Source organism: Chiloscyllium punctatum, chromosome 12 (assembly GCF_047496795.1).
Source record: "Chiloscyllium punctatum isolate Juve2018m chromosome 12, sChiPun1.3, whole genome shotgun sequence".
Classification (NCBI taxonomy): domain Eukaryota; kingdom Metazoa; phylum Chordata; class Chondrichthyes; order Orectolobiformes; family Hemiscylliidae; genus Chiloscyllium; species Chiloscyllium punctatum.
In genome coordinates this window covers 22,689,032-22,716,577 of record NC_092750.1, presented here as the reverse complement: position 1 = coordinate 22,716,577, position 27,546 = coordinate 22,689,032, and the positions used below count along the sequence as shown (strand labels likewise).

General features: G+C 41.1%; 1 protein-coding gene across 2 annotated transcripts in view; it reads left to right on the top strand.

Annotated features, from left to right (window-relative positions):
* stab1 (stabilin 1) overlaps nt 1-27,546 on the top strand; it is a 282,900-nt gene that overhangs the window by 116,219 nt on the left and 139,135 nt on the right. For both annotated transcript variants that reach the window (XM_072582082.1, XM_072582081.1), the window contains exons 23-29: nt 2,221-2,407; nt 9,042-9,135; nt 11,084-11,242; nt 14,268-14,363; nt 16,020-16,115; nt 16,260-16,307; nt 21,947-22,083. In XM_072582082.1, the coding sequence (XP_072438183.1) occupies nt 2,221-2,407; nt 9,042-9,135; nt 11,084-11,242; nt 14,268-14,363; nt 16,020-16,115; nt 16,260-16,307; nt 21,947-22,083 (817 nt within the window). The remainder of the gene's footprint in view (nt 1-2,220; nt 2,408-9,041; nt 9,136-11,083; nt 11,243-14,267; nt 14,364-16,019; nt 16,116-16,259; nt 16,308-21,946; nt 22,084-27,546) is intronic.

Sequence of the window (27,546 nt, the reverse complement as noted above, 5' to 3'; positions counted from 1 at the left end):
TTTGACCAATAAAAGAAAACATACCAAATGCCTTCTTCACCATCCTATCTATGTGCGACTCCACTTTCAAGGAGCTATGAACCTGCACTTCAGCAACACTCCCTAGGACCTTACCATTAAGTGTATAAGTCGTGCTAAGATTTGCTTCCCCAAAATGCAGCACCTCACATTTATCGGAATTAAACTCCATCTGCCACTTCTTAGCCCATTGGCCAATCTGGTCCAGATCCTCTTGTAATCTGAGGTAACCCTCTTCACTGTCCACTACACCTCCAATTTTAGTGTTATCTGCAAACTTGCTAACTGTACCTCTTATGCTCGCATCCAAATCATTTATGTAAATGACAAAAAGTAGAGGACCCAGCAACGATCCTTGTGGCACTCCACTGGTCACAGGCCTCCAGTCTGAAAAACAACCCTCCACCACCACCCTCTGTCTTTTATTTTTGAGCCAATTCTCCTCAGGGTTTTGCCTCGACCAATCAGATTCAACTGCTTTGTTCAAATGTAAACCAATCTTGGCAGTCATCATCCCACTGGTGCATTCTCTATACCTCTGCCAATCAGAGTTCACTTGCCAACCAATCAGCACTCTGTTCTCATATATTTTGTTTCCCTTTATACTGGTATAAAGGGAATGTTTTGATAACAGCAAAAGCTTCAACAAAACATCTTTTTTCAGCAATACTCAAGTTTTATACCACCAAATGACTATTTGCAAATCTAATTTTCACTCACATTCATTCTGCTGTCACCTTTTAAGTGTACAGTTTAGTTTTGTAGTTAACATCATGAGCAGTGCATAACCTTTATCAATTATCAATACTTATAGGATTAGATGCCAGCATTACAACATAACCTGCCAGATGGAAAGCCAACAAATTGATTTTATATCCCACCCCATATTACTCCCCAACGGAGATTGAAATCATGCAGTGTCCAATCATCATTCCATCAATCTTGGCAGTTTTCTGCTGAGGTTAATATTGCATGTGGTTTTGTTTAGTTTAAGTCAGGTAGAATAATATAACAATTCCAGTAATCTTGTAGACTATAAGGAGACGTATTCACAGAATGTCTGTGCTGCCTCTGATTCTCCAAGATTCTCTGGTGAAGGATGACCCTTTCCAATGCTAACACATTGAATACTTGTGAAATAATCCACAAATCTCATCTGACATGGATCTCAAGCCAGTAAAATGCAATAAAATGTTTTTTGTTTCCTCCTAGAGTAATATCTACGTCTAAGGTTAGTGAGCTGATCAACAGGACAGTACTATGTCTTAGAATGGGGACAAATTACTGCAGATGCTGGAATCTGTACTGAAAACAACAAATGCTGGAGATCACAGCAGGTCAGATAGCGTCCATGGAGCATTTCAAGTCTAGATGACTCTTCATCAGAGCTGAAGTAAAGTGTAGAGGGGACAGCATTTATGTTATAGTTTGGGGGTGGGGAAACACTGAGGGGTAGTGAGTGAAGGTGCCAGTGAAGAAAAGATATTGATAGTTCAGCTTAAGTGATCTGATTATTTAAGATCAGTGTCCCCTATTCCTCTACACTTTACATCAGCTCTGATGCAGAGTCATCTGGACTCAAAATATTAGCTTGCTCTCTCTCCATGGATGCTGTCTGACCCACTGTGATCTCCAGCATTTCTGATCTTCAGCAATATGACTTGACCCAGCAAAGGCTTAGAGCTTTACAATTTCACTGAATTTGTTAGCATTTTCAATTTACAGTAGCTGTTTTATAAAATTGTCTGTATACTAATACCACAGATACTATTCCCTGATGGGAAAAATCTTCCTAGCTTTATGAATGTTATTGTTGAACATTGTACTTGATGCCTAAAGCTCAAATATTGGGGACATCAATGTAATGCATTCCATTAGCCTTTCATGACTCAACCAAGTCGATTTCTGTTAACTAGGTCTGAATAAACTATTGGAAAGATAGTGAAGCAGACTCTGCTCTACATACAGCTCAGCAAGATGATAAATCAATAAAGCAAATTTGATCTTTCATGTATGTTGGAACGTAATCTACTGCTTTAAACAGCTGCCTTTTTTTGCCACTTTTTTTTCTTAACAATCTCACCAGTACCTTTATTAACAAAATATATTCTTTTTTTGTGGAAAGAAAGAATAAGCAACTGAGTACATAGAGGTTGAAATTGCATTTATATCTGTGGTGGTTGATATAAATGTCCTTTCCAGATTGCCCTTGTTTGCATGGAATTTGTGATAACAGACCTGAAAATGGAGGGATTTGTCAGCCTGGTACTTGTGCCGAGGGATATACAGGTACATTCTGTGACAAGGAGACGGAGTCTTGTGGTCCAAGTGGATTATCCCAATTCTGTCATGCATTTGCCGTATGTGAATATGACAATGGCAGTACCAGGTAAGAAAAACAGGTGACAACTTTCAAAATAATAATTACCTTTCAAAATTTTCAGCCACTAAAATAGAGAAAGGAAAATCTTACACTAATATAGAGTGTTTCTTCAACTTGTGCTGCTGTCAAAATACATATTTTGGAAATACAACCAGTTGTTATGTGGGAAATGTGCAAAGCAATGTCCTAACAAACAGCAAGCCAAATCGTGACCAGATAATAGGTTCAGTAATGATGGTTATTTGGTTTTGTGGATTCACTGTATGAATCAATTAAGTACATTGCCATTGACAGATCTACAACATTACAATTTTGTTTTACTGCAGAACTATGCTGGCAATGTTTATATAATTTTTTTATGCTTTAATGACACCTATCATCAGTGATGATACTATATATTTAACTTATGTTTATACTAGCTCTGCAGTTTCTAAAATGGAGGCAGGCTTAATCTCCAAATAGTTCTGCATCCTTGCTTCTTAAATTATCATGAATTTGGTTGGAACTACAATAGTGTAGAATCTTTAAAGAAAGTAAATACAGAATGTATGACATTGGCAATTAAGTTGTTTTTGTATTCCCTTCCACTAAGAGCAACCAACTAGACTGAAGAACAAAGAAGAACAAAGGACCTAACAGCGCAGGAACAGGCCCTTCGGCCCTCCAAGCCTGTGCCGATCCAAATCCTCTATTTAAACCTGTTGTCTATTTTCTAAGGATTTGTATCCCTTTGCTCCTTGCCCATTCATGTATCTGAATAGACATATCTTAAATGATGCTATCATTCCTGCCCCTATCACCTACGCTAGCAACATATTTCAGGCACCCACCACGTGGTGCATGAAGAGCTTTCCACGTATATCTCCCCTAAACTTTTCCCCTCTCACTTTGAACTCGTGACCCCTAGTATTTGAGTCCTCCACTCCGGGAAAAAGTTTCTTTCTATCCACCCTGCCTGCACCTCTCATGATTTTGTAGGCCTCAATCAGATTCCACTTCAACCTCCTTCTTTCCAATGAAAATAATCCTAATCTACTCAACCTTTCCTCATAGCTAGCACTCTCCATATCAGGCAACATCCTGGTGAACCTCCTCTGCACCCTCTCCAAAGCATCCACATCCTTTTGGTAATGTGGTGAACAGAACTGTATACAGTTTTCCAAATGTGGCCGAAATCTTGTACAACTGTAACGTGACCTGCCAACTCTTGTACTCAATATCCTGTCCAATGAAGGAAAACATGCCGTATGCTTTCTTGACCGCTCTATTGGCCTGCGTTGCCACCTTCAGGGTACAATGAGCCTGAACACCCAGATCTCTCTGTACAATTTTCCCAGAACTTTTCCATTTACTGTATAGTTTGTTCTTGAATTGCATCTTCCAAAATGCATCACCTTGCATTTGTCTGGATTGAACGCCATCTGCCATTTCTCTGCCCAACTCTCCAATCTATCTATATTCTGCTGTATTCTCTGACAGTCTCCTTCACTGTCTGCTACTCCACCAATCTTAGTGTCATCTGTAAACTTGCTAATGAGGCAACCTACACCTTCCTCCAAATCATTTATGTATATCACAAACAACAGTGGTCCCAGCACAGATCCCTGTAGGACACCACTGGTCACAGGTCTCCATTTTGAGAAGCTCCTTTCCACTACTACTCTCTGTCTCCTGTTGTCCCACCGGTTCTCTATCAATCCAGCTAGAACACCCTGGACCCCATGTGACTTCACCTTCTTCATCAGCCTATCATAGGCTACCGTATCAAACGCCTTACTAAAGTCCATGTATATATCATTTACATCCATTCCTTCATCAATCAACTTTGTCACCTCTTCAAAGAATTCTATTAGGTTTGTAAGACATGACCTTCCCTGCACAAAACCATGCTGCCTATCACTAATAAACCCATTTTTTTTCCAAATAGGTATATATATTATCCCTTAGTATCTTCTCCAGTAGCTTCCCTACTACTGACATCAGGCTCACAGGTTGTAATTATCTGGATTATCCCTGCTACCCTTCTTAAATAAAGGGACAACATTAGCAATTCTCCAGTGTCCTCTGGGACCTCCCCCATGTTCAAGGATGCTGTAAAGATATCTGTTAAAGCCCCAGCTATTTCCTCTCTCGCTTCCCTCAGTAACCTGGGATAGATCACATGGATAGACCTGGGGATTTGTCCACCTTAATGCCTTTTCAAATACGCAACACATCCTCTCTCCTTATGCCAACTTAACCGAGAGTAATTAAAGATCTATCCTTAACCTCAACATCCACCATGTCCCTCTCCTCGGTGAATACCGATGCAAAGTACTCATTAAGAGTCTCACCTGTTTTCTCTGACTCCACTCATACCTTTCTTCCAGTGTCCTTGGGTGGGCCAACCCTTTCCCTAGTTACCTCTTGCTCCTTATATCTGAATAAAAGGCTTTGGGGTTTTTCTTAACCCTGCTCGCTAAGGAAATCTCATGACCCCTTTTAGCCCTCTTAATTCCTCATTTCAGATTGGTCCTACATTCCTGATATTCTTCCAAAGCTTTGTCTGTCTTCAGTCACCGAGACTTTATGTATGCATCCTTTTTCCTCTTAGCTAGTCTCACAATTTCACCTGTAATCCATGGTTCCCTAATCTTGCCATTTCTATCCCTCATTTTCACAGGAATAGAAATCTCCTGAACTCTAATCAACCTCCCTTTAAAAGTCTCCCACATATCGAATGTGGATTTTCCTTCAAACAGCTGCTCCCAATCTACATTCCTCAGCTCCTGCCGAATCTTGGTATAATTGACCTTCCCCCAATTTAAACTCTTCCTTTTGGACCACTCTTGTCTTTGTCCATAAGTGTTCTAAAACTTATGGAATCGTGATCAGTGTTCCCAAAGTAATCCCCTAGAACTACTAGAAATTAGAACTAAAGTTCTGAGGAAAAATAAAACTTAAAATTAGAGTTAAATATGAACAGAGGAGATGGGACTCAAACCAAAACTCAAATTCTTTCTAAAACATTTTTTAAAAACTTGGCAATTGTACATCCTTGTTGATGTGTTAGCCAAAAACTTTATTTGGCATCTTTAACACACAGTACCGGTTAATATAATATGAAAATGTATTATATTATTTTATTAATACTGAAATAATTGCTGTTATTACTGCACGTAACATTTTACTCCTATTATCGAACTGGTGAAAGATGGAGCTGGAGCTAATTCTTATTCAGCTTAGATTTATTCACGGTGTGAAATGTTACCATGTGCCATGTTACCATGTACATAATGTCTAATGTTCCTCACCACTATTTCAGTAAATGTCCCTTTATACTCTTTTGATAAACAATTGAACTACCTGCGCCAAATGCAATTTAATAGAGCTAAGTTAATGAGCAGAAGTTTTAACACGTAAAAGAACATGTGGTAAAGTTAAATCAAAGTGTTGCTTACAGTTACCCACGATTGATATACATTTGATATCAAATTGATGGAACATGAAAATGTTAACAGAACAGTTAAGACCTGGCATCTTGTCTATGCTATCCATTGACTGGCAATTGTATCAAACGCGATAGAAAAGTCAGAAAGAAACAAAATTGGGCAAACCACCTCATGTGAACTTACGCACAGGAAACAATAACAGAACAGCATCCTGTCAACCCTCCAAAAGTTCTCCTTAATAATATTTGGAGGCTTCTGCCGGAATTGTGAAAGCTTTCACACAGATTACTCAAGCAACAGCTTGACATAATCATACTCCCAGAATTATACCTTAAAGCAAATGTCCCAGACTCCACCAACATCATTCCTGGATATGTCCTGTTTCACTAGCAAGGCAGACCAATAGCAGTGGCACAGTTGACTGCAGTTTGAATCAGCATTGACTCCAGACTCCCATGAAGTCTCATAGCATTGAGTGAAACATTGGCAATAAATCGCCTCCTGATTATCACCTACCACCCTCCTACACTGATTAATCAACATTCCTCCATGTTGAAAACCACACAGAGGAAGCACTGTGTCTAATAAGGACACAGAATGTGCTCTGAGAGATAGACTTCAAATGTTTATTAATAAGAGTGGGGCTGAGTAACACCACTACTAATAGAGCTAGCTATGTCAAGAGGGTAAAGCTGAATGGACCTGGGGAAATAAGAACAGAGTAAAACCTACTAGACCTTGTCCTCACCAACCTACTGGATGCATTTGTCTATGAGATTGTTGGTAATAATGACCTCTGCATCTTGTTTAGAAAACAATGACCCCCACCTAACTTTACACTGAGTGTACCATCCATTGTGTTTTGTGGCATTACTATATTGTGCTAGATGAAATAGACCCAGAACTGCTTAAAATTGGTACTTATGAGGTACTATGGTCTGTCAACCACAATATGTAACCTCATGGCCCAGCATATCACTAACTCTATCACCAACAACTAGTCAAAGGATCGATCCTGGCTCAGTTAAGAATGTAGGAGAGTATGCCAAAGCAGCACTTGTGTACCAAAATATTAGACTTCAACCTGTGCTACAACATTGACTAATTGCATACCAAAATGTAAAAGCAGCCAACAATAGAAAAAGCTAAGTAATCCCATAACTATCAGATCAGATCAAAGCTCCACTATCCAGTTATGAATTGTAGTTGGCAATTAAACAGAAGGTGGAACCTCCATAAACATCCCCATCCTTAATGAAGGGGGTGCACAGCAGTTTAGGATAAAAGGAAAAGCTTAGGGATTTGCAATTATCTTCAGCCAGATATGCCAAGTGAATGATCCAACTTGGCTTTCTGTGGAAGTCCCCAACATCTGAGATAACAATTTTCAGCCAGTTCAATTCAATCCAAGTGATATCTAAGAATTGCTGAAGGCACTAGGTACTGCAAGAACTATGGGCCTTGATGATATTTAGGCAGTCGTACTGACTGGCATCTACTCAACAATATGGAAGATTGTCCTGAAATGCCCTGGCCACAAAAAGAAGGATCACGCCAATCTGCCAATTATTACTTTATCAGCCTCCTCTTGATCATTTGCAAACAGTAGAAGGAGTTATCAATTAGAAGTAGCAATTAGACAGCTATAACTTACTCACTTATTTCTGTTTGTGTTTCGCCAAAACCACAGCTCCTGAACTTTTGATCCAAACACTAATGTAAGAACTGAACTTAATGTGGGAGGAAAGAGTGACACCCTCACATTAGATAGTATTGACTGAGCATGATATCAAGTTTTGCACTAGCAAAACTAGAGTCAATGAGAATTAATGGAAAACTCTCCAATGACTTGTGTTAAAGGAAAATGGCTTAGTTGTTGGAAGTTATTCATCTCTGCTCCAGGACATCAGCGCAAGAGTTGCCAGGGTAGAATCTTAGGCCCAACCATTATCGGCTACTTCTTCAATGATCTTTATCTCATCCTAAGGTCAGAAATGGATACATTTACTGATGATTATTCAGTACCATTCAGATGTCCCCAAACCTGCAGTAACATGATGCCAATATGCAACAAGACCTGGACAACAGTCAGTTTTAGGCTGAAAAATAAAAAATAAAATTTACTACACATTGCCAGATGATGCCCATCTCCCAACAAGGGAGAATCAAATCTCCCCTTGATGTGCAATGGCATTACTATTGCTGATTCCCTTATTACCAACATTCTATGGGTTAGCATTGATAAGAAGCTGAAGTGAACTAGCCATGTAAATACTGTGGCTACAAGAGCAGGTCTTAGGTTGGGAATTCTGTGTTAATTCACTTTCTGACTTCCCAAAGCCGATGCATTTATCTGCAAGCGGGAGATAGAATACTCTCCGCTTGCATGGATGGATGTGGTTCCAGCAACACTCAAGATGTTTGATGCTGTCCAGGACAAAGCAGCCTATTTGATTGGCAGCCCAAGCATCACCATGAACATTCACTGCCTTCATCAGCAATGCGAAGTGGCAGCAATGTATATTAAATGCAAGATACACTGCAACAAACTTATCAAGGCTCATTCAACAGCACTTTTCAAAACCACAACCTCTACTAGCTAGAAGGACAGCAAAAGCATGGAAATGCCAGGGGCTGCAAATTCCTTTCCAGACCATATGCCATTCTGACTGAAAATTATATCCTGGAACTGACTTCTTAGCAGCGTGGCTAACAAATGCTGGCCTTGCAAGCATTGCCTACATTCCATGAAAAAATATTGTTTTAAAAGTCCAAATGATTTTCTTTAGATAATCTGACATTCTTCTGTGAAAAGGAGCCAAGCTGCTATCAGTTTAGAGAACTATCCAATGGCAAGTGTAATAAGTTTTTAATTGACCGCATGATGCATTAATTTGCTTCACTTCCCTTTAGGCAATTCTTGAGCAATGGTTAATGTCTTAAAGAGATGCTACATGAGCAGCTAAATATTATAAAGCAAGTTCAGTGAGGCTACATTTTCAGAGTAGAGTCTCACAAAGTGGAATTATAAACAGTCATTATTACCTCTACTGTGTGATTTATACTCATGTCTAGAGAAACTCCTGCTCAGAAATATAGATTATCTGCCCTTGTTCTTGTCTTCCAGTTTCTAAACTAATTGTTAAGAATTACTTGAATGATCAGACAGTATTTATTGGAAATCATTTCTTAATTTAATGTTCTTGCAGATGTGTATGTAAGAATGGCTACGAGGGTGATGGGATTTCCTGTCGAGAAGAGGATCTTTGTAAAAAGCCTAATCGTGGAGGATGTGCTGAGAATGTGAGCAAGGCTACTGTTTCTCTTTTCTGTTGTCAGATGACTGTATAGGATCCTAATTCAACAACTTTAACTCCTGTTGATTAGATTAACATCTCTAAGGCAGAATCAAAGAGCACAGTTTGCAGAGGTAAGGTGAGGCGAGGATCAAATGTCACCCTTTCGAATTTAAGAGTCGATGAGTTTGCAAGGTAAATTGGATTGATTCCTTTGAAGGAACTGGTATTGAGATTGAGCATGCAGGAGGGGAAATCAATTTTAGGCCTGTAGGCATAGATTTGATAAGTATGTGACCTTAATGTGGGATATATCTATTGGATAATTTTTGGATGAATTGGACTTAATATGTGATGGAATTTTGGAAATTATTGAAGAAGAAGCAGAATTGAAAGTAAGTAGTCATGCAGGTGGGCTTCAAAATATTGTCTCTTGTAATTTTATTGATATTTTGAAGCCTATCAAATATACCGAATTCTTGACTGGAATGATATCTTGCAATATCAACAAATGGTGCTACAATGGAGTGAAGATTGTTATCCTATTGTGCTGCTAGGAATCAATTCAAGGACAAAGATTTTCCCACAAATAAACTAACCACAGGAACCAAGTGATCCTATGTGCATTCCTTAGTGGATGCTTCAGAACTTTTATTTTCAGAGACCTGGAAAGAGTTGATTCAGGATATCAAGAATAGGCACACCGATGATGTAAAAACATGCATTCACTTTCAATTTGAAGTAACTGAGAGTAAGGATATTGTAAAAATACACACCTAATATGCAAATACTTAATGCATTTGTGGAGATGGTGGTGCAGTGGTACTGGACTGGAATCTCAGATATTGCGTGCAGTTCTGGTCTCCTTCCTATCGGAAAGATTTTGTGAATCTTGAAAGGGTTTAGAAAAGATATACAAGGATGCTGCCAAGGTTGGAGGATATGAGCTATAGGGAGAGGCTGAACAGGCTGGGGCTGTTTTCCCTGGAGCATTGGAGGCTGTACATCTCTATGACTCTATGACTGTTCAACGTAAAGCTTTGGGTTTTCATTCCATTATGGCAGCTGGTATAATTTTAATTCAATTAATAAGTATCTGGAACTAAAACCTAGACTCAGTAATTGCAACCATGAAACTTTCACTGGTTGTTGTAAAGAGAACATTTGCTTCACTAATATCCTTTAGGGGACGAAATGTGTTGTCCTTACCCAGTCTGGCCTACAGATCCACAGCAATTTTGTTGACTCGTAACTGCTCTCTGAAATGGTCCTAATAGCTCAAGGGCAATGTGGAATTGGCAACAAACACTGTCCTTACCAGCAATGCACACATTCCGTGAAAGAATAAAGAAAAGATAATTACCTATAAGTTCTTGCAGCTCTTGTGTCCTACGTCAACCATGGTTAAGAGAGGTAAATGGTACATTACTCTCACAGCTTTCAGTCCTGTTGGGATTTGCAAAAGATTTGATGTGGGCTACTCTCCAGGCATCAGATTCTTTAATTATTTCATAATGTGAAAATATTGTTTTGCATTACTCATTTGTTTTGAATAATTGGAACATGTGATTCCATTTTCATTCACAGCATTAGAATGCCAAGTTAGGATTTCCTTTTTGTTCTATTCTTTGAACAATATTTAACTTGGCGTGAGTTGCAATATGAGAATGTCATAGTTAAGTTGGCCTGGTGCGTGCACACTTTGAACTTTGTTATTGCCATCAGGCCCTGGCTATTTGATACCGTTCTGTTTGCCATTCTATTGTAAAGTGAATAAACGATCCAGATCTAAAACTAACAATGACAGCTATTTGCAACAGTACTGAGGCCAATAAACCCATAGAGATTAAGACTGACATTTGAAATGTAAGCCGTGAGTCAATGTGATGGGGGTTTTGCAGTGCTACCGTAGATAATGCTCTGACGTTCTTTACATATTTGTATTTTTATGGTAGGCAGAGTGTTTCAGTCTAGGTCCTGGGAATATAACCTGCCTATGCAACACTGGATGGACTGGAGATGGGAGAGTCTGCACTGAAATAAATGAATGCTTATTGAACACCCGAGGAGGTTGTGATGATAATGCTGACTGTCAGTATATTGGACCTGCACAGGTACTACTTATTGATTTAATTCATTCTTCCTTTTGTTTCAAGAACATCATTAGATGAATTGTAATGTAAAACAAACAACTATAGGTAGAGTTATACAACATGGAAACAGACCCTTTGGTCCAACTCATCCATGCTGACCAGGTTTCCCAAACTGAACTAGTCCCACTGGTTTGTCCCATATCCTGCTAAACCTTACCTATTCATGTATTTGTCCATATGTCTTTTAAATGTTATAACTGTACCTACATCTACCATTTCCTCTTGACAGTTCATTCGACATACGAACCACTGTCTATGTGAAACACTTATCTCTCAGGTCCCTTTTAAATGTTTCTCATCTGACCCTAAAAATATGCCCTCTAGTTTTGAACTCCCCTACCCTAGGGGAAAGACTTTTGCTACTCACCTTACCTATGCCCCTCATGATTTTATACATCTCTGAAACATCACCAGTCAATCTCCCACACTCCAGTGAAAAACATTCCACCTCTCCTTATAACTCAATCCCTTAATCTTGGTAACATTCCTATAAATCTTTTCTGCACCCTCTCCAATATAATAATGTCATTCCTATAGCAAGGTGACCAGAATTGTACATAGTACTCAGAAGTGACCTCACCAACATCTTGTACAACAACAACGTGATGTCCCAATTCCTATACTCAATACTCTGACTGATGAAAGCAAGAGTGCTAAATGCTTTCTTTACCACCTACCTTTGATGCAACTTTCAAAGATCTATGTACCTGAATGCCTATGTCTCTCTATTCAACATCACTCCCCAGGGCTCAACTATTAACTGTAGAAGTTATGCCCTGGTTCGTTTACCAAAACGTAACATGTGGCATTTACTCAAATTAAACTACAGCTGCCACTCCTTCGTCCACTGGCCCAATTGATCAAGACTCCTTTGTAATCTTAGATAACCTTCTTCATTGTCCTCTATACCACCAATTTTGGTGTCATCTGCAAACTTACTAACCATGCTTCCAAAATTCTCATCCAATTTATTTATATAAATGACAAAAGCGGACCCAGCACCAATCTCTGCGGAACTTGGCTGGTCACAGGCCTACAGTCTTAAAAAAAACTTTCTACCATCACCCTCTGTCTTCTACTGTCAAGCCAATTTTGTATCCAATTGGCAAGCTCTCCCTGAAACCCATGTGATCCAACTTTATTAACCAGCATAACATGCACAACTGTATCAAAGATTTCACTAACGTCCATGTAGACACTGTTTACTGTGTTGCCTTTTTGTAGCTTCTTGGTCACGTCATCGAAAAACTCAATAAAGTTTGGGAGACACAATTTCCCATGCACCAAGCCTTGCTGACTATCCCTATTCAGTCTTGCCTCTCCATATGCTTATTGATCCTGTCTCTCATAATCCCCTCCAACAACTTACCCACCACTTACGTCAGCCTCACTGACCTATAGTTTCCAGACTTCTCCTTGTGTCCATTCTTAGATAAAGACACAGTATTAGCCACCTTCCAGTCCTCCGGGAGCTCACTCGCGACTGTAGATGAGACAAATATCTCTGCTCAGGGCCTTGCAATTCTTCCCTAGCTTCCCACAACATCCTCGGATACATCTGATCAGGTCCCGGATGTTTATCCCTCTTTATAATTTTTTAAGACCTCCAGCACCTCCTCTGAAATCTGAAACTATCTGTCTTGCCAACAGAAAGCAACAGGCATTGATGAACAGGAAAGGCTGTGACCACAGAGGACAGTGACTAATATCATTCTGCAGTGCTGTGTTATGTATCCCTTAATATTTTTGCTGTTCATTAATGATAAAGATATATAATGAAAATGGGCTTAAAATACGGATGACCATATGAGGAGATAACAGCACACAAGTTGACTAGGTCAGAAAAACATGTGACCTACCCAGCAGTCGAGGAAAGCAGCTCACCACCACCTCCTCAAGGGCAAATGAGGATGAGCAATAAATGCTGGCCTCACCAGCAGGTATTAAATCCCATCAATGAATTATATAAAATAATGTCTCTAATCTCTGCTGGAGGTAATCAGAGTAGATTAAAATAAGTCTGGAATCTAGGAATGTGCCAGCTGCTGGCCTAGTGCAGAGGTTTCTGGGATCATCTTGAGAGAATAGAGCCTCTGCTGATGGAGGAGCCAGATGAGTTGTCACAAGATAATTGCAAGCACAATGTCCTTTCTCAGTTCAATTATTCTATTTGCTAGCTTCCCTTCAATATATAATGTCTCACTTTTATCCAATTAAGATTTACATCCCTCCTAATAATTCTATCTTTGCCAATTTCTAGTTAATTTAACTAGCTCATTATTCCTGAAATCCCATTTCAGATTTAATAATTCCATATTTATTGAATACTTGGTGACTCTTTTAAATATTTTCTAGGATTTTCTCCTTACACGGCACCTTGATTTTCCCTTACCTAATCTTTTCCTTATTTTTCAAAATGTGTAAAATCTGTCCTATTCCAATATGAGGGTCTCTGTTGAACTCACATAGAGTCTCCTAAGATAGTTTTAGGTTATAGTCCCTTCCCTGAGGGGCTCACCCAGCCTTAACTCATCATAGGCTCTTACTCAGATTTAGCATGGTCCTTCCCTTTGTCTCCATTTGAATAAATTATTCAAAGGAAGGGGATTCAGTTCCTGCACTCGTTGAGGTTAGCATGAAGGACACTTCCTCTCAACCTTTGCCCTTGCCTGAGTCGTAGTGACTCTCAGGTTAAACCACCACCAGTAATCTCTCTCTAATGAGAGAGCAGTCCTATGGTCTGGTAAGACTATAGTGACTTTACCTCTTAGCTTTTATTTTTGGAAATCCGGCATCAAATTTTTGCCAAAACATTTTGTGGGCCATTTGTGCTGTAAACTGCTTGAATTGTGTCGTCAAAGTTTTAGCATTAAACACACAAACTCAACTTTTCCTTTATGTGATTGTAATCCCTTTAATGTTTTAGTGATGCCAAAAAAGTGCTACATTTTCATAACCATCATTTCATTTCATCCTGCGGAAACAGAGTCGCTGTACGTGTAAGAGAGGGTATGCTGGTGATGGCAAGAAGTGCACTCTCATTAATCCATGTCTGGAAGAGAATGGTGGATGCCATGTAATGGTAAGAAAAATATCAATTTATCATAATCTCATACTTTCATTTCCAGGATCTCTGATATTAATTTGTATTTGTTAGCCTCTGCTTCAGTATTCAGCATATTTATGAAATAACTTTGGTAGAAAGATTTTGACGCACCAAGATGTCTTTGGTCTCCTCTGGTAAATTATTTGTAATGATATCTCCCGGAAAAGAGAAGATACCTTTTCTCGCAAAGATCTAACATTGTCATCAAGGCTATTTCAAATCAATCAACAGTATTAAAGCAGAACAATCCCTTACCCTCAGTCTTTCATATAAGAAACTAATATTTTTAATGGCTCCTCTTCTGATACTTGAGCAAAGAACTGGCCGAACACACCTCCCCAGCAAGTCTGGCAGCATCTGTGGAAAAAAAGGAGACTGAACATTTCAGGGCTGGTGACCCTTCTTCAAATGGAAGTGATGCTAGCCCTAACAACACATTTTCAACCTTCCAATAGAGGTGAAGTTTTGTAGCAGCTCTAAATTATGCTCATAAAATTTCAGGGTGGGGGAGGGTGTGGGGCAGATAGCTCACCCCACCACTCTATTGCCTGGAACAAAAGTGGGCAGCAAGTCAACAGGCAACAAGAAGCCTGTTCTGCAACCAGAACAGACTATGGGTGGCCTAGGTTGGTGCAGAATGGGACTTCTGGTCCTCAATGGGTCAAAGTTTAACCTTTTGGAGCTGCTAATCAATCTGATTGGCTGGCAACTCCAGTAGTTCTGACAGGACAAGAGCATTCCTGTGGGCAATGCTGGGACTGCAGGCAAACCCAAATGATTCTGAAGGGTGGTAAGGTTTTGGATAGGTAGTTTTGGCAAATAACAGAAGGGTTTGATGGAATGGCAAGACAGTCCTTAATGTACGTATGGGTAGAATGGAGAGGATTTTACCTTCTTGTTGGGAGAGAGGAGCCACCAAAAATAGTACTTTCTACCCATCTTAAATATATTCTTTACAAAATGGGATTCCCTTTACTGCCCATCTGTCTATGCCACCTGCTCTTTGGCACAGGCAGTGTATTATTGGAAACAAGCGATCTTTCATCCAGCTCAGTTGATCTAGAGTTATTTATTTACATATCAAAGGCCGGCTGCCAATTTCAGCATCCACCCATACTCTGTGCTATGGGGGTGAGCTCCAAGGTGGATGGGAAGCTGGTGGGCTAACCACCTGACCTCTAATACAAGGCCCTTTGGAGCATATAATATCCAACCATGTGAAGATCCTTAAAATATGATCTGTAAAAGCCTTTTTTAAAATTTGTCATTCATTCCCTTTTTTACATTAATTCCCTTCAAGCTTGCAATGGCACAATAGTCAGGTCGACCATTGGTAACACTGTATGCTTTGCTAACTGTTTCTCTAGTAAAGAGAACAGTGGTAAAGAGAAGGGAGAATATGGGGCCTTTTCTGAAATTAAGTAGTACCATATTGTGTAATGCATCATCTATCAAGCAGTCAAGAACTGTGAAAACTACCCAATAAGGGTTGATTAAAGGATGTGAAAGTAAAGCTTGGGATTTGAAAACCTGTATTTGTGGTTGGGAGTTCCTGCCTAAATTTTCATATGTGTTAAATAAAACGAGTGGCTTGTGAAAACCATCATGAAAGTTAAATGTTTCTGTCTATAGGCTGAATGTGAACCGACTGAGAATGGAAATCGAAAGTGTACCTGCCTTAAAGGCTATGCTGGAGATGGGATTAAGTGCTTTGGAGACATTCTAACAGTAAGTAAAATATAAGTCAACACTGTAATACCTAATTTTGAAGAAGTAATCCTATTACTTTGGCAACTCTTAAATACCTCATCCATATTTATTGTACCATGCTCATCTACTTTGTCATTTGAGGTTTCTCTATTTATCTTGAAGGAGCTGGCATCAAGTGCTTACTTTTCAGGATTCAATAACTGGCTCAAGGTATGTACTCTACAGTTTATTTTTAACTTCAAATATAAGTTAGAAATAGGAACATGTTCACAACTTTTTTTTTAAACTTCCATACTTTCATGTAATTGAAATCTTCCGATTTTTTTTCCTTCTGAGTATGGTTATTTCTTGTTATTTAAGGTTCTATTTTGCATTATTAATGTGATCTTTCACCTTTTGCTTTCTGCTTTCTGTTATGTTGTGAGTTGGCAAATTTCACTGAAACCCAGCTCCGTCTGTCTCTGATGGTGTTCTCTCATCTATTTCACTGCAATTACCAAACTTCATTAAGCCAGCCAAAGGAATGTTTTCACGGATAGCAGCAGCCAGGATGCTTGATCTTCTTGATTTCTTGAAGATAATATTTATCTTTGGAGAGGAAACACAATAGTTGATAGTGATCTGGCCAACTGTTGTACAGAGTGCCTTACCTACCTTTCCAGTGAAAATGGGGGTGGTATTACAAAGGGTGACAGTCTTCAACCAAGCATCTTGTACTCTTTGCAAATTGAATTTTACCCCCAGTCAATGTATGATATTCAGCACAAGTTGTTTCCTTATGAAGAAAATAGAAAGAGAACCACCGTAGAAGCTTCCAGTAATATGAAACAACAAATATGCCTTTGTTTGTACCAGTAAGTTGTTTCATCATATTACAGATCACAATAAAGTTTCACCTTTCAATCAGTAAAGTCATAAAGATGTACAGCATGGAAACAGACCCTTCGGTCCAACCCGTCCATGCCGACCAGATATCCCAACCCAATCTAGTCGCACCTGCCAGCACCTGGCTCATATCCCTCCAAACCCTTCCTATTCATATACCCATCCAAATGCCTCTTAAATGTTGCAACTGTACCAGCCTCCACCACTTCCTCTGGCAGCTCATTCCATACACGTACCACCCTCTGCGTGAAATAGTTGCCCCTTCGGTCTCTTTTATATCTTTCCCCTCTCACTTTAAACCTATGCCCTCTAGTTCTGGACTCCCTGACCCCAGGGAAAAGACTTTGCCTATTTATCCTATCCATACCCCTCATAATTTTGTAAACCTCTATAAGGTCACCCCTCAGCCTCCGACACTCCAGGGAAAAAAGTCCCAGCCTGTTCAGCCCCTCCCTATAGTTCAAATCCTCCAATCTTGGCAACATCCTTGTAAAGCTTTGCTGAACTCTTTCAAGTTTCACAACGTCTTTCCGTTAGGAAGGAGACCAGAATTGCACACAATATTCCAACAGTTGCCTAACCAATGTCCTGTAAAGCCGCAACATGACCTCCCAACTCCTGTACTCAATACTCTGACCAGTAAAGGAAAGCATACCAAATTCCTTCTTCACTATCCTATCTACCTGCGACTCCATTTTCAAGGAACTATGAACCTGCACTCCAAGGTCTCTTTGTTCAGCAACACTCCCTAGGACCTTACCATTCAGTGTATAAGTCCTGCTAAGATCTGCTTTCTCAAAATGCAGCACCTCGCATTTATCTGAATTAAACTCCATCTGCCCCTTCTGAGCCCATTGGCCCATATGGTCCAGATTCTGTTGTAATCTGAGGTAACCCTCTTTGCTGTCCACTACACCTCCAATTTTGGTGTTATCTATAAACTTATGCTCGCATTCAAATCATTTATGTAAATTATAAAAAGTACAGGACCCAGCACCGATCCTTGTGGCACTCCACTGGTCACAGGCCTCCAGTCTGAAAAACAACCCTCCACCACCACCCTCTGTCTTCTACCTTTGAGCCAGTTCTGTATTCAAATGGCTAGAGTACTTCTGATGAGTGGCTTAAATTTTGCTTTCTGTACAAGAACTACTAATAGCACCAGGAATCACATCGACAGGAAATTGTTACATGATTCAGGATGGTGAGGATACACAAATGTTTTTCTAATAATTTTTTTCACATATTTGCAATAACATGCTAACTACATGTACAATTGTCACATTCTTTGGAATTGGAAAGATAATAGTGTTTTGATTTTTTTAATCTTCTAAATCCCTAGCAATCTTCTAAATCTCAACCCCTCCCCCCACCACCACACCCACTCCAGTTACAGGCTCCACCCCCACTCCCAGCTCCACACCCACACCGCGTCCCAGCTCCCAGCCCTGCTGAGTTTTCACCATCCCTCCAGACCTCCCACTCACTGAGGATGAACGATCAGTCCTCAGCAAAGGACTCACCTTCATCCCCCTCCGCCCACTCATCAATGAATTTAATACACGCCGTGACGTCGAACACTTCTTCCGCCGCCACTGCCTTCGAGCCTACTTTTACAATCAGGACTCCTGCCCAACTTCCAAGGACCCCTTCACCCGCCTCCAACTCACTCCATCCACCTGGAAACCCTATGCTGGCCTATTACCAGCCCTCGATCTCTTCATTTCCAACTGCTGCCAGGACATTAATCACCTCAACGTGTCTACGCCACTCCCCCACTCCAATCTCTCATGCTCACAACGTGCAGCCCTCCACTCCCTCTGCTCCAAAGCCGACCTCACCATCAAGCCAGCGGATAAAGGGGGTGCAGTGGTAGTTTGGCGCACTGACCTCTACACCGCTGAAGCCAACTCGAGGACACCTCCTCCTACTGCCCCCTAAACCATGACCCCACGCCCATCACCAAACCATCATCTCCCAGACCATACAGAACCACATCACCTCAGGAGATCTCCTACCCATAGCGTCCAACCTCATAGTCCGGGAACCCCGCACTGCCCAGTTCTACCTCCTTCCCAAGATCCACAAGCCTGACCACCCTGGTCGACCCATTGTCTCAGCATGCTCCTGCCCCACTGAACTCATCTCTACCTACCTCAACACTGTCCTATCCCCCCTAGTCCAGGAACTCCCCACCTACGTTCGAGACACCACCCATGCCCTCCACCTCCTCCAAGACCTCCGTTTCCCCAGCCCCCAACACCTCATCTTCACCATAGACATCCAATTCCCTCTACACTACCAGGGCCTCCAAGCCCTCCATTTATTCCTCTCCAGACGTCCCCAACAGTACCCTTCCACTGACATTCTCATTCGTTTGGTTGAACTGGTCCCCACCCTCAATAATTTCTCCTTCGAATCCTCCCACTTCCTCCAGACCAAAGGGGTAGCCATGGGCACCCATATGGGCCCCAGCTATGCCTGTCTCTTTGTTGGCTACGTAGAACAGTCCATCGTCCGTAGTTACACCGGCACCACTCCCCACCTCTTCCTCCACTACATTGATGACTGCATTGGCGCCACCTCGTGCTCCCGCAAGGAAGTTAAGCAATTCATCAACTTCACCAACACATTCCACCCTGATCTAAATTTAACTGGACCATCTCTGACACCTCCCTCCCCGTCCTGGACCTCTCCATCTCCATTAATGACGACTGACATGACACCGACATTTTCTACAAACCCACCGACTCCCACAGCTACCTGGATTACACCTCTTCCCACCCTACCTCTTGCAAAAATGCCATCCCGTATTCCCAATTCCTCTGCCTCCGCCGGATCTGCTCCCAGGAGGATCAGTTCCACCACAGAACACACCAGATGGCCGCCTTCTTTAGAGACCGCAATTTCTCTTCCCATGTGGTTAAAGATGCCCTCCAACGCATCTCATCTACATCCCGCACCTCCGCGCTCAGACCCCACCCCTCCAACCGTAACAAGGACAGAACGCCCCTGGTGCTCATCTTCCACCCTACCAACCTTTGCATAAACCCACATCAACCGACAACATTTCTGCCACCTCCAAACAGACCCCACCACCAGGGACATATTTCCCTCCCCACCCCTTTCCGCCTTCCGCAAAGACCGTTCCCTCCGTGACTACCTGGTCAGGTCCACGCCCTCCAACAACCCACCCTCCTTTCCTGGCACCTTCCCCTGCCACCGCAGGAACTGTAAAACCTGTGCCCACACCACCTCCCTCGCCTCCATTCAAGGCCCCAGAGGAGCCTTCCACATCCATCAAAGTTTTATCTACACATCCACCAATACCATTTATTGTATCCACTGCTCCCAATGTGGTCTCCTCGACATTGGGGAGACTGGACACGTCCTAACAGAGCGCCTTAGGGAACATCTCTGGGACACCCGCATCAATCAACTACACCGCCCCGTTGCCCAACATTTCAACTCCCCCTCCCACTCAGCCGAGGACATGGAGATCCTGGGCCTCCTTCACTGCCGCTCCCTCACCACCCGACGCCTGGAGGAAGAACGCCTCATCTTCTGCCTCGGAACACTTCAACCCCAGGGCATCACTGTGGACTTCACCAGTTTCCTCATTTCCCCTTCCCCCACCTCACCCCAGTTCCAAACTTCCAGCTCAGCACTGTCCCCATGACTTGTCCTACCTGCCTATCTCCTTTTCCACTTATCCACTCCACCCTCCTCTCTGACCTATCACCTCCATCCCCACCCCCATTCACCCATTGTACTCTATGCTACTTTCTCCCCACTCCCACCCTCCTCTCATTTATCTCTCCAACCTGCAGGCACTGTGCCTGTATTCCTGATGAAGAGCTTTTACCCAAAATGTCGATTTTCCTGCTCCTCGGATGCTGCCTGAACTGCTGTGCTTTTCCAGCACCATTCTTAATCTAGAATCTGGTTTCCAGCATCTGCAATCCTTGTTTTTACCTAAATCCCAAGCAAGTGTACCATGTTTAAGAACAAGTGTCTTTGCACTAATAGATCCTAAAACCTATCTTGAGTTCGTGTCCACTTGGACTGTTCTTGTAACACTTCTGAGTCTGTTGTAGACTCGTGAAATGAGATTGATTGCCTTGAGTAGTCATCAACTCCATTGCCAGTACTTCATGCAATTATTAAATTATTAAGGGCAACCTAGATGCAGCTTATTTTTATCTAGAAATCCCTGTGATCTGATGTGTTACTTTAAAATGACGCATGTGATCTACTCTTCACGTTCAAAAAGGTCCATGACCACCCCAATGCCACAACATGCGAGGATCCCAGCTTGTTAAATTGTGTACTTATTTGACATCCTGATGTAACTGTGATTTGATTAACTGTTTAAGCATCACAATGGATAGAAAATATCATGCTGAGTCTGTTCCAGTTTTGCAATCTTGATCAAATGTCTGAAGTTTTGATGGTTTCAATGAAAGCTCTCACATAATTTTGTGAACTTCGATCCATACCATGCATTGCTGAAGGAATTAGTGAGGGATCTCCAAGTTTTGGCATTTTTAAAATTTGAAAGTGTTTTAGATATGTTCATCACACATATTGCCTTTTGCTTGTGTCTTAATTATAATAAACATTGTTTCTAGTTTCTAACCTTGGCTTGACTGAGTATTTACTCCTCTATTTTTTAATGACTAGATGATTGGCTACAAGGGGATTATTACATCCAATTAACTAAGCAGGTCAAAGGCTTCTGTCTGAGCACTGGATTTGCTGTAATAGCAGAAAGTGTGTAAACTTACACTTCAGTTCAGAAGGAACAGGGCACAATTATTTGAATGATCAAGAGAGGAATCTGAGTAAAATGCAATCATTTTGCAGTGTTACATTGTGATCAAAAATGTAATAATTTATTTTGTACATGAGGTGATTACAGATTCATTTGCCCTTTTCTGCCCCTCTCCTTGTTCTTGAAACAGAAGTCCTTGCATAGTATGGAATTCCCAGCAGGAGCTAATATGACTGTTCTCGTGCCATCAGAGACTGCCATAAACAACATGGAGAAGGCTGCCATTGAATCTTGGGAACAGACAGACAGATTACTGTCCATAGTCAAGTAAGATACTTTTGCAAAAATAGTCTTATTTTCTTTAGTTTAAACATTTTATTGTCTGGTTTCACCAGTAGCCTACCAAATTCATTCAATGTGTAGCTAATCTATACCAACATTTATAATGCTCAAAATTGTGTAAGATTAGTTACATCAATACAGACTGGGAATTGAGAGTTCTTGTCTATGTGGCTTAGCTCCACATAGCACATCTGTTTGCATATTTACTTATAGTAGGGGCTGAATGATCTTTTATTAACAAGCCAGATGGACATAAGCATTTATATCTTATGTAATCAAATCTCTATTCGGAATTAATTTACACACATATGAGTGCTGCATGTTCTGCAGAAAATTATGTAGAGTATTTATTTTTGGCAGTTTTCATATTTCAGTGTGACTGGTAGTTTTGACAAATTGACAAGAATTTTTTGATTTCCACTATTTTTAACTATTTGATTGGGAAGGACGCTATGTTTCCCTTCATGTGTGAAAAAACACCCTAGATCAGTGTTTGTTCTTATTTATGGAACACAAAATATTCTGCTGATGATGCATTGTCATCTTACTTTCTCATATGGGACTTCATTCATCAGGTGAATGCATTTGAAACACATCATGTAAGACAGATGGTTTGCACTTTTTCACACCGAACTCCTGCTAATTCACAGAGTACCATCACTAATCCTCCATTTGTAAATATCCTGTTTGATGTCATATATCGCATGTGCAGATGAGAAGGAACTGTAGAAACAAGTGACATCCTGAATGTTGAAGAATGTTAGAGCATCCAGGAAGAATGACGGTAATCTGAGGCCCACAAAAGTAATACTTGATGATTGTTGACAATATCAAGTTTGTACTTACTGATAAATATAGCAGTTGAATATATATCTTTCATAATTTTGAAATGCAACAGAATAGGTGCTGCAGCATTATGTTAGATCCAAGTGTTAAATTGGAATCAATCTAACGCGAATCAGATAGCAGATCATCAGATTAACAAAGTCTCAAATTCATCAACTCCATGGTACATAGGAACTTTTTCACAGAGTTTTCGAATTATTCGTATGAGGTCTGTTGGTTCCATTTGCCAGTATTTAGATCTCCACACAATATGATCTTGGGCAATTAGTTGTCATCCATCGCAGCAACATGGCCTGCCCAGTGCAGTTGCCTTTTTTTTATGCATCCTGAGATGTGAACGTTACTGCATGTTCCAGTATTTATTGCCTTTCCTCATTTGCCCATAAGATAGTGGTGAAGTAGTGGAGAGATTTTCCCGTTGACTCTATTTTTGCTAGGGCTCCTTGGTGGTGCACTTAGTCAAATGTGCCCCTGATGGGCAGTCACTGTTCGGAATTCAACGTTTTGTCCAAGGCTGTAGTGAGGCCAGGAGGTGAGTGGCCCTGGTGGAACCCAAACTGGGCATCACTGAGCAGGTTATTACTGAGCTGTTTGATAGTACAGTTGATGATACCTTCCATCACTTTACTGATGATCGAGAATAGACTGCTGGAGTCGTAATTGGCCGGGTTGAATTTGTCCTACCTTTTGTGTACAGGACATACCTGGACAATTTTCCACATTGTCGTCTAAATTCCAGTGTTATAATTATACAGGAAGAGCTTGGCTAGGAATGCATTGGAAATGCGTTACACTGACTTGGAAATGCATTGCAGTTCCTTCAGTATTTCTGAGTCAAAATCTTGGAACCACCTCCATAATGACAGAGTAGGTCTACTTACAGGACATGGACTGCACTGTAGGTGTTACTACATTCCAAGGACTCCAGCAGTTCAAGAAGGCAACTTATCACCACCTTCAGATAAGTTGCATGCCAAACGATTAGACAGAAAATTAACAAAAAGCAAAGAATTCCTTAATGATTAATTAGGAGTGAAATCTTTGAGTATAAGAGAAATTTAGTCAAAAATGTAAAGTTTCCTCCAGAATTAAGCTCCTATTCATTTCTTTTTTGAAAACCTGCTTTTGGATATTCTTTATAGCAGTTGCATGCACTTGACACTGAAGAGTATTTTAATTTGTTCTGGCTCCTTATTGGTATACTGTCGGTATTCCTCAGGATTGTTCTGTTTTGATATATTGGTCAATTAACAGATTTTAGAGCTTCGTAGAAGGTTTATTTATATTCGTTCATCTTTTACAAATGTTTCCTTATGCTGTGCAGCCACATACCCACGCAGAGAGTCTACACATGACGATTTGCTGTTCAGGCACACTGATTTTTGGTTCCCGAAGTCTCTGTCCCACATGGACTTCAAACGTCTGTGCAGCAACAGGAAAGTGAGAGGGAACATTGTTGCCCATCCCTAATTGCTTTTGAAAAGATAGTGGTGAAGTTTCCTCCTTGAACTGTTGCAGTTCTTGGGGTGTAGTAACACCCACAGTGCAGCTAGGAAGGGGATTCCAGGATTTTGATCCAGTGACAATGCCATAGTTCCAAATCAGGATGGTGTGTGACTTGAAGGGAAATATATACTGTGGTGTCCTCATGCATTTGCTGTCCTTGTCCTTCTAGGTGGTAGAGACCATGAGTTTGGAATCTGTTCACCAAGATTCCTTGATGATTTAATGCACTTCATCTTGCAGATGATACACATTGCTGCCACTGTGTCAGTGGCAAAAAGAATAAAATGTTCAAGTTAGTGGATGGGATTCCAGTAGAGTGGACTGCTTTGTCCTAAATTGTCATGTTAAGCTTCTTGAGTGTCACTGGAGCTACACCCATCCGGGCAAATTGGGAGTGTTCCATCATTCTCCTAATGTGCTTTGTATTTGATATTTCAGCACTGGGGAGACAGTGAGTTACCCACCACAGATTTCATAACGTTCAACCCGATGCAATACAATTTCTAGTCAATGGTAATCCCAAGGATGTTGTTAATGGGGAAAAGGCAATGCAGTTGAATGTCAAGATGTGATGATTAGATTCTCTTTCATTGGAAATGGTTACTGCCTGACATGTGTGCACAATGTTGCTTGCTACCATCAGCCCAAACTTTGATGTTGTCCAGGTCTTTGTATAGTGATGCGGGCTGCTGAATATGGTGCTGAATATTATACATTCATCAGTGAAGTTTGCTACTCTGATCTTCTGATGGAGGGATGATCATTGACGTAGTAATGGAAGATAGTTGGGTCTATGACACTACCCTAAGGAATTTCTGCAAAGTGATGTCTTTATGACTAGACAATTGATATCCAACAATTACAACTATCTTTCTTTCTGCTGTGTATTACTGAAGCCAATGAAGAGTTTTACCCTTGATTCCTATTGACTGCAGGTTTGCTTGAGATTCTTGATGCAACTCTTGGTCAAATGCTACATTCTTGTTAAGGGCAGTCACTCCTGCCTCTGGAGTTTAGCTCTTTTGTTCATATTTGGACCAAGGCTGTAATTTGGTCAGGAGTGAAGTGATCCTGGCCAAATCCAAACTGAGTGTTGGTGAATAGATTAGTCCTTCAAGGTGTGTGTAAAGATTTGTAGGTTGGGTGCTGGTTGTCGTGGTTTTGAGTATGTTCGCTAAGCTGGGAAGTTGACACCTTCAGTGCTTTGGAGCCTTCTATGAAGTGCTGCTGTTCGTGCCTTCTGGAATTTAATTGGTTCCATTTCTACTGCTTCCAATTGCCAGTTCCGGTTGTTTGTTGTGGTGGCCACTATAATGGGTCTAGGTGCTTGTTGATAAGGTTGTGGATGAGTGCCATGCTTCTCGAAATTCTCTAGCTGTCCTATGTTTAGCTTGTCCTGTACAGAGTCTTCACCAAGAACGGATATCCCCGCAACTTCATCCACAGATGCCTAACAGACAAACAACATAACAAGGACATGCCATGACCTTACTCACTAGCCACACTACCTTACATAAAAAGCATCACAGAACTGACACGTACACATCTCCGAACCTGGGATTCATGATAGCCCATAAATCGACAGCCACGCTCAGACAACAACTCACCAGGACAAAAGATCCTAAACCAATCATGTGCAAGACAGATGCAATTTATAAGATTCCATGCAAAGATTAGATTAGATTCCCAATGGTATAGAAACAGGCCGCTCAGCCCAACAAGTTCACACCAACCCTCCAAAGAGCAACCCATCCAGACCCATTCCCCCACTCTATATTTACCCCTGACTAATGGGCCTAACACTATGAGCAATTTAGCATAGCCGGTTCACCTGACCTGCACATCTTTGGATTGTGGGAGAAAACTGAAGCAAACCCACGCAGAACAAGGGGAGAATGTGCAAACTCCTCACAGATAGTCACCCAAAGTGGGAATTGAACCCGGGCCCCTGGTACTGGGAGGCAGCAGTGCTAACCACTGAGCCACCATGCCACCCATAAAAACTGCATGGAACAAAATATAGGGCAAACAGGCAGACAACTAGTAATCCATATCCACAAACACAAACTAGTCACTAAACACCATGACCAGCTGTCCCTAGTAGCCATACACACAGAATATATGAACCACAAATTCAACTGGGACAACACAATGATCATAGGACAAGCCAAACAGAGGACAGTTAGAGAATTTCTAGACGCATGGCACTCATCCTCTGACTCTACCAACAAGCACATAGATCTATACCCAATATACCAGCCACTACAATGAACAATCTGAACTGGTAACCGGAAGCAGCAGAAATGGAACCAAATAAATTCCAGAAGACACAGTACAGCAGCGCTTCACAGGAAACTCCATAGCACTGAGGATGTCACCTGGACAGGTGATGAAACATCTGCAAATCAACCTCCCAGCTTGGTGAACATACTCACAACCACAAAAGATTATTCCTTTCCCAGTGCCACTTGATAGTACTCACAAGGTTTGTGAAGGTTTGTCACTTAGGTTGAGGTTTAGGATGTAGGTTTGCTCGCTGAGCTGTAGGTTTGATATCCAGACTTTGAATGATGCTGATATGTTGCCTTTGCCAGTGTGAATTATTGCGACTAATTCACACTGCAATTTGTTTTATTAGTTCATATAACATTAACTGTACTTGTTATATTGACAGTGAATGCAAGGTAATGAAACGTCTGGATATCAAACCTACAGCTCAGTGAGCAAACCTACACCCTCAACTTGATAGTACTGTTAACAATCCCTGTCATGACTTTACTGGTGGTGAAAATTAGACTGATGGTGTGGTGATTGGCTAGAATGGATTTCTCCTGTTTTTTGTGGATAGGATACACATGGGCTATTTTTCACATTGTTGTACAGATGCCAGTTGTTAACTACAACAGCTTGAGTTTGTTTGGAGTATGAGTCTTCAGTGCTGGAATATTGTCAGGGCCCATAGCTTTTGCAGATTCCAGTATGTTCAGCTGTTTCTTGATATCACATGGGGTGAATTGAACTGGCTGAGAACTGGCATTTGTGGTTCTGGATATTGAAGGTGGAGGCTGAGATGGATTATTCACTTAGTACTTCTGG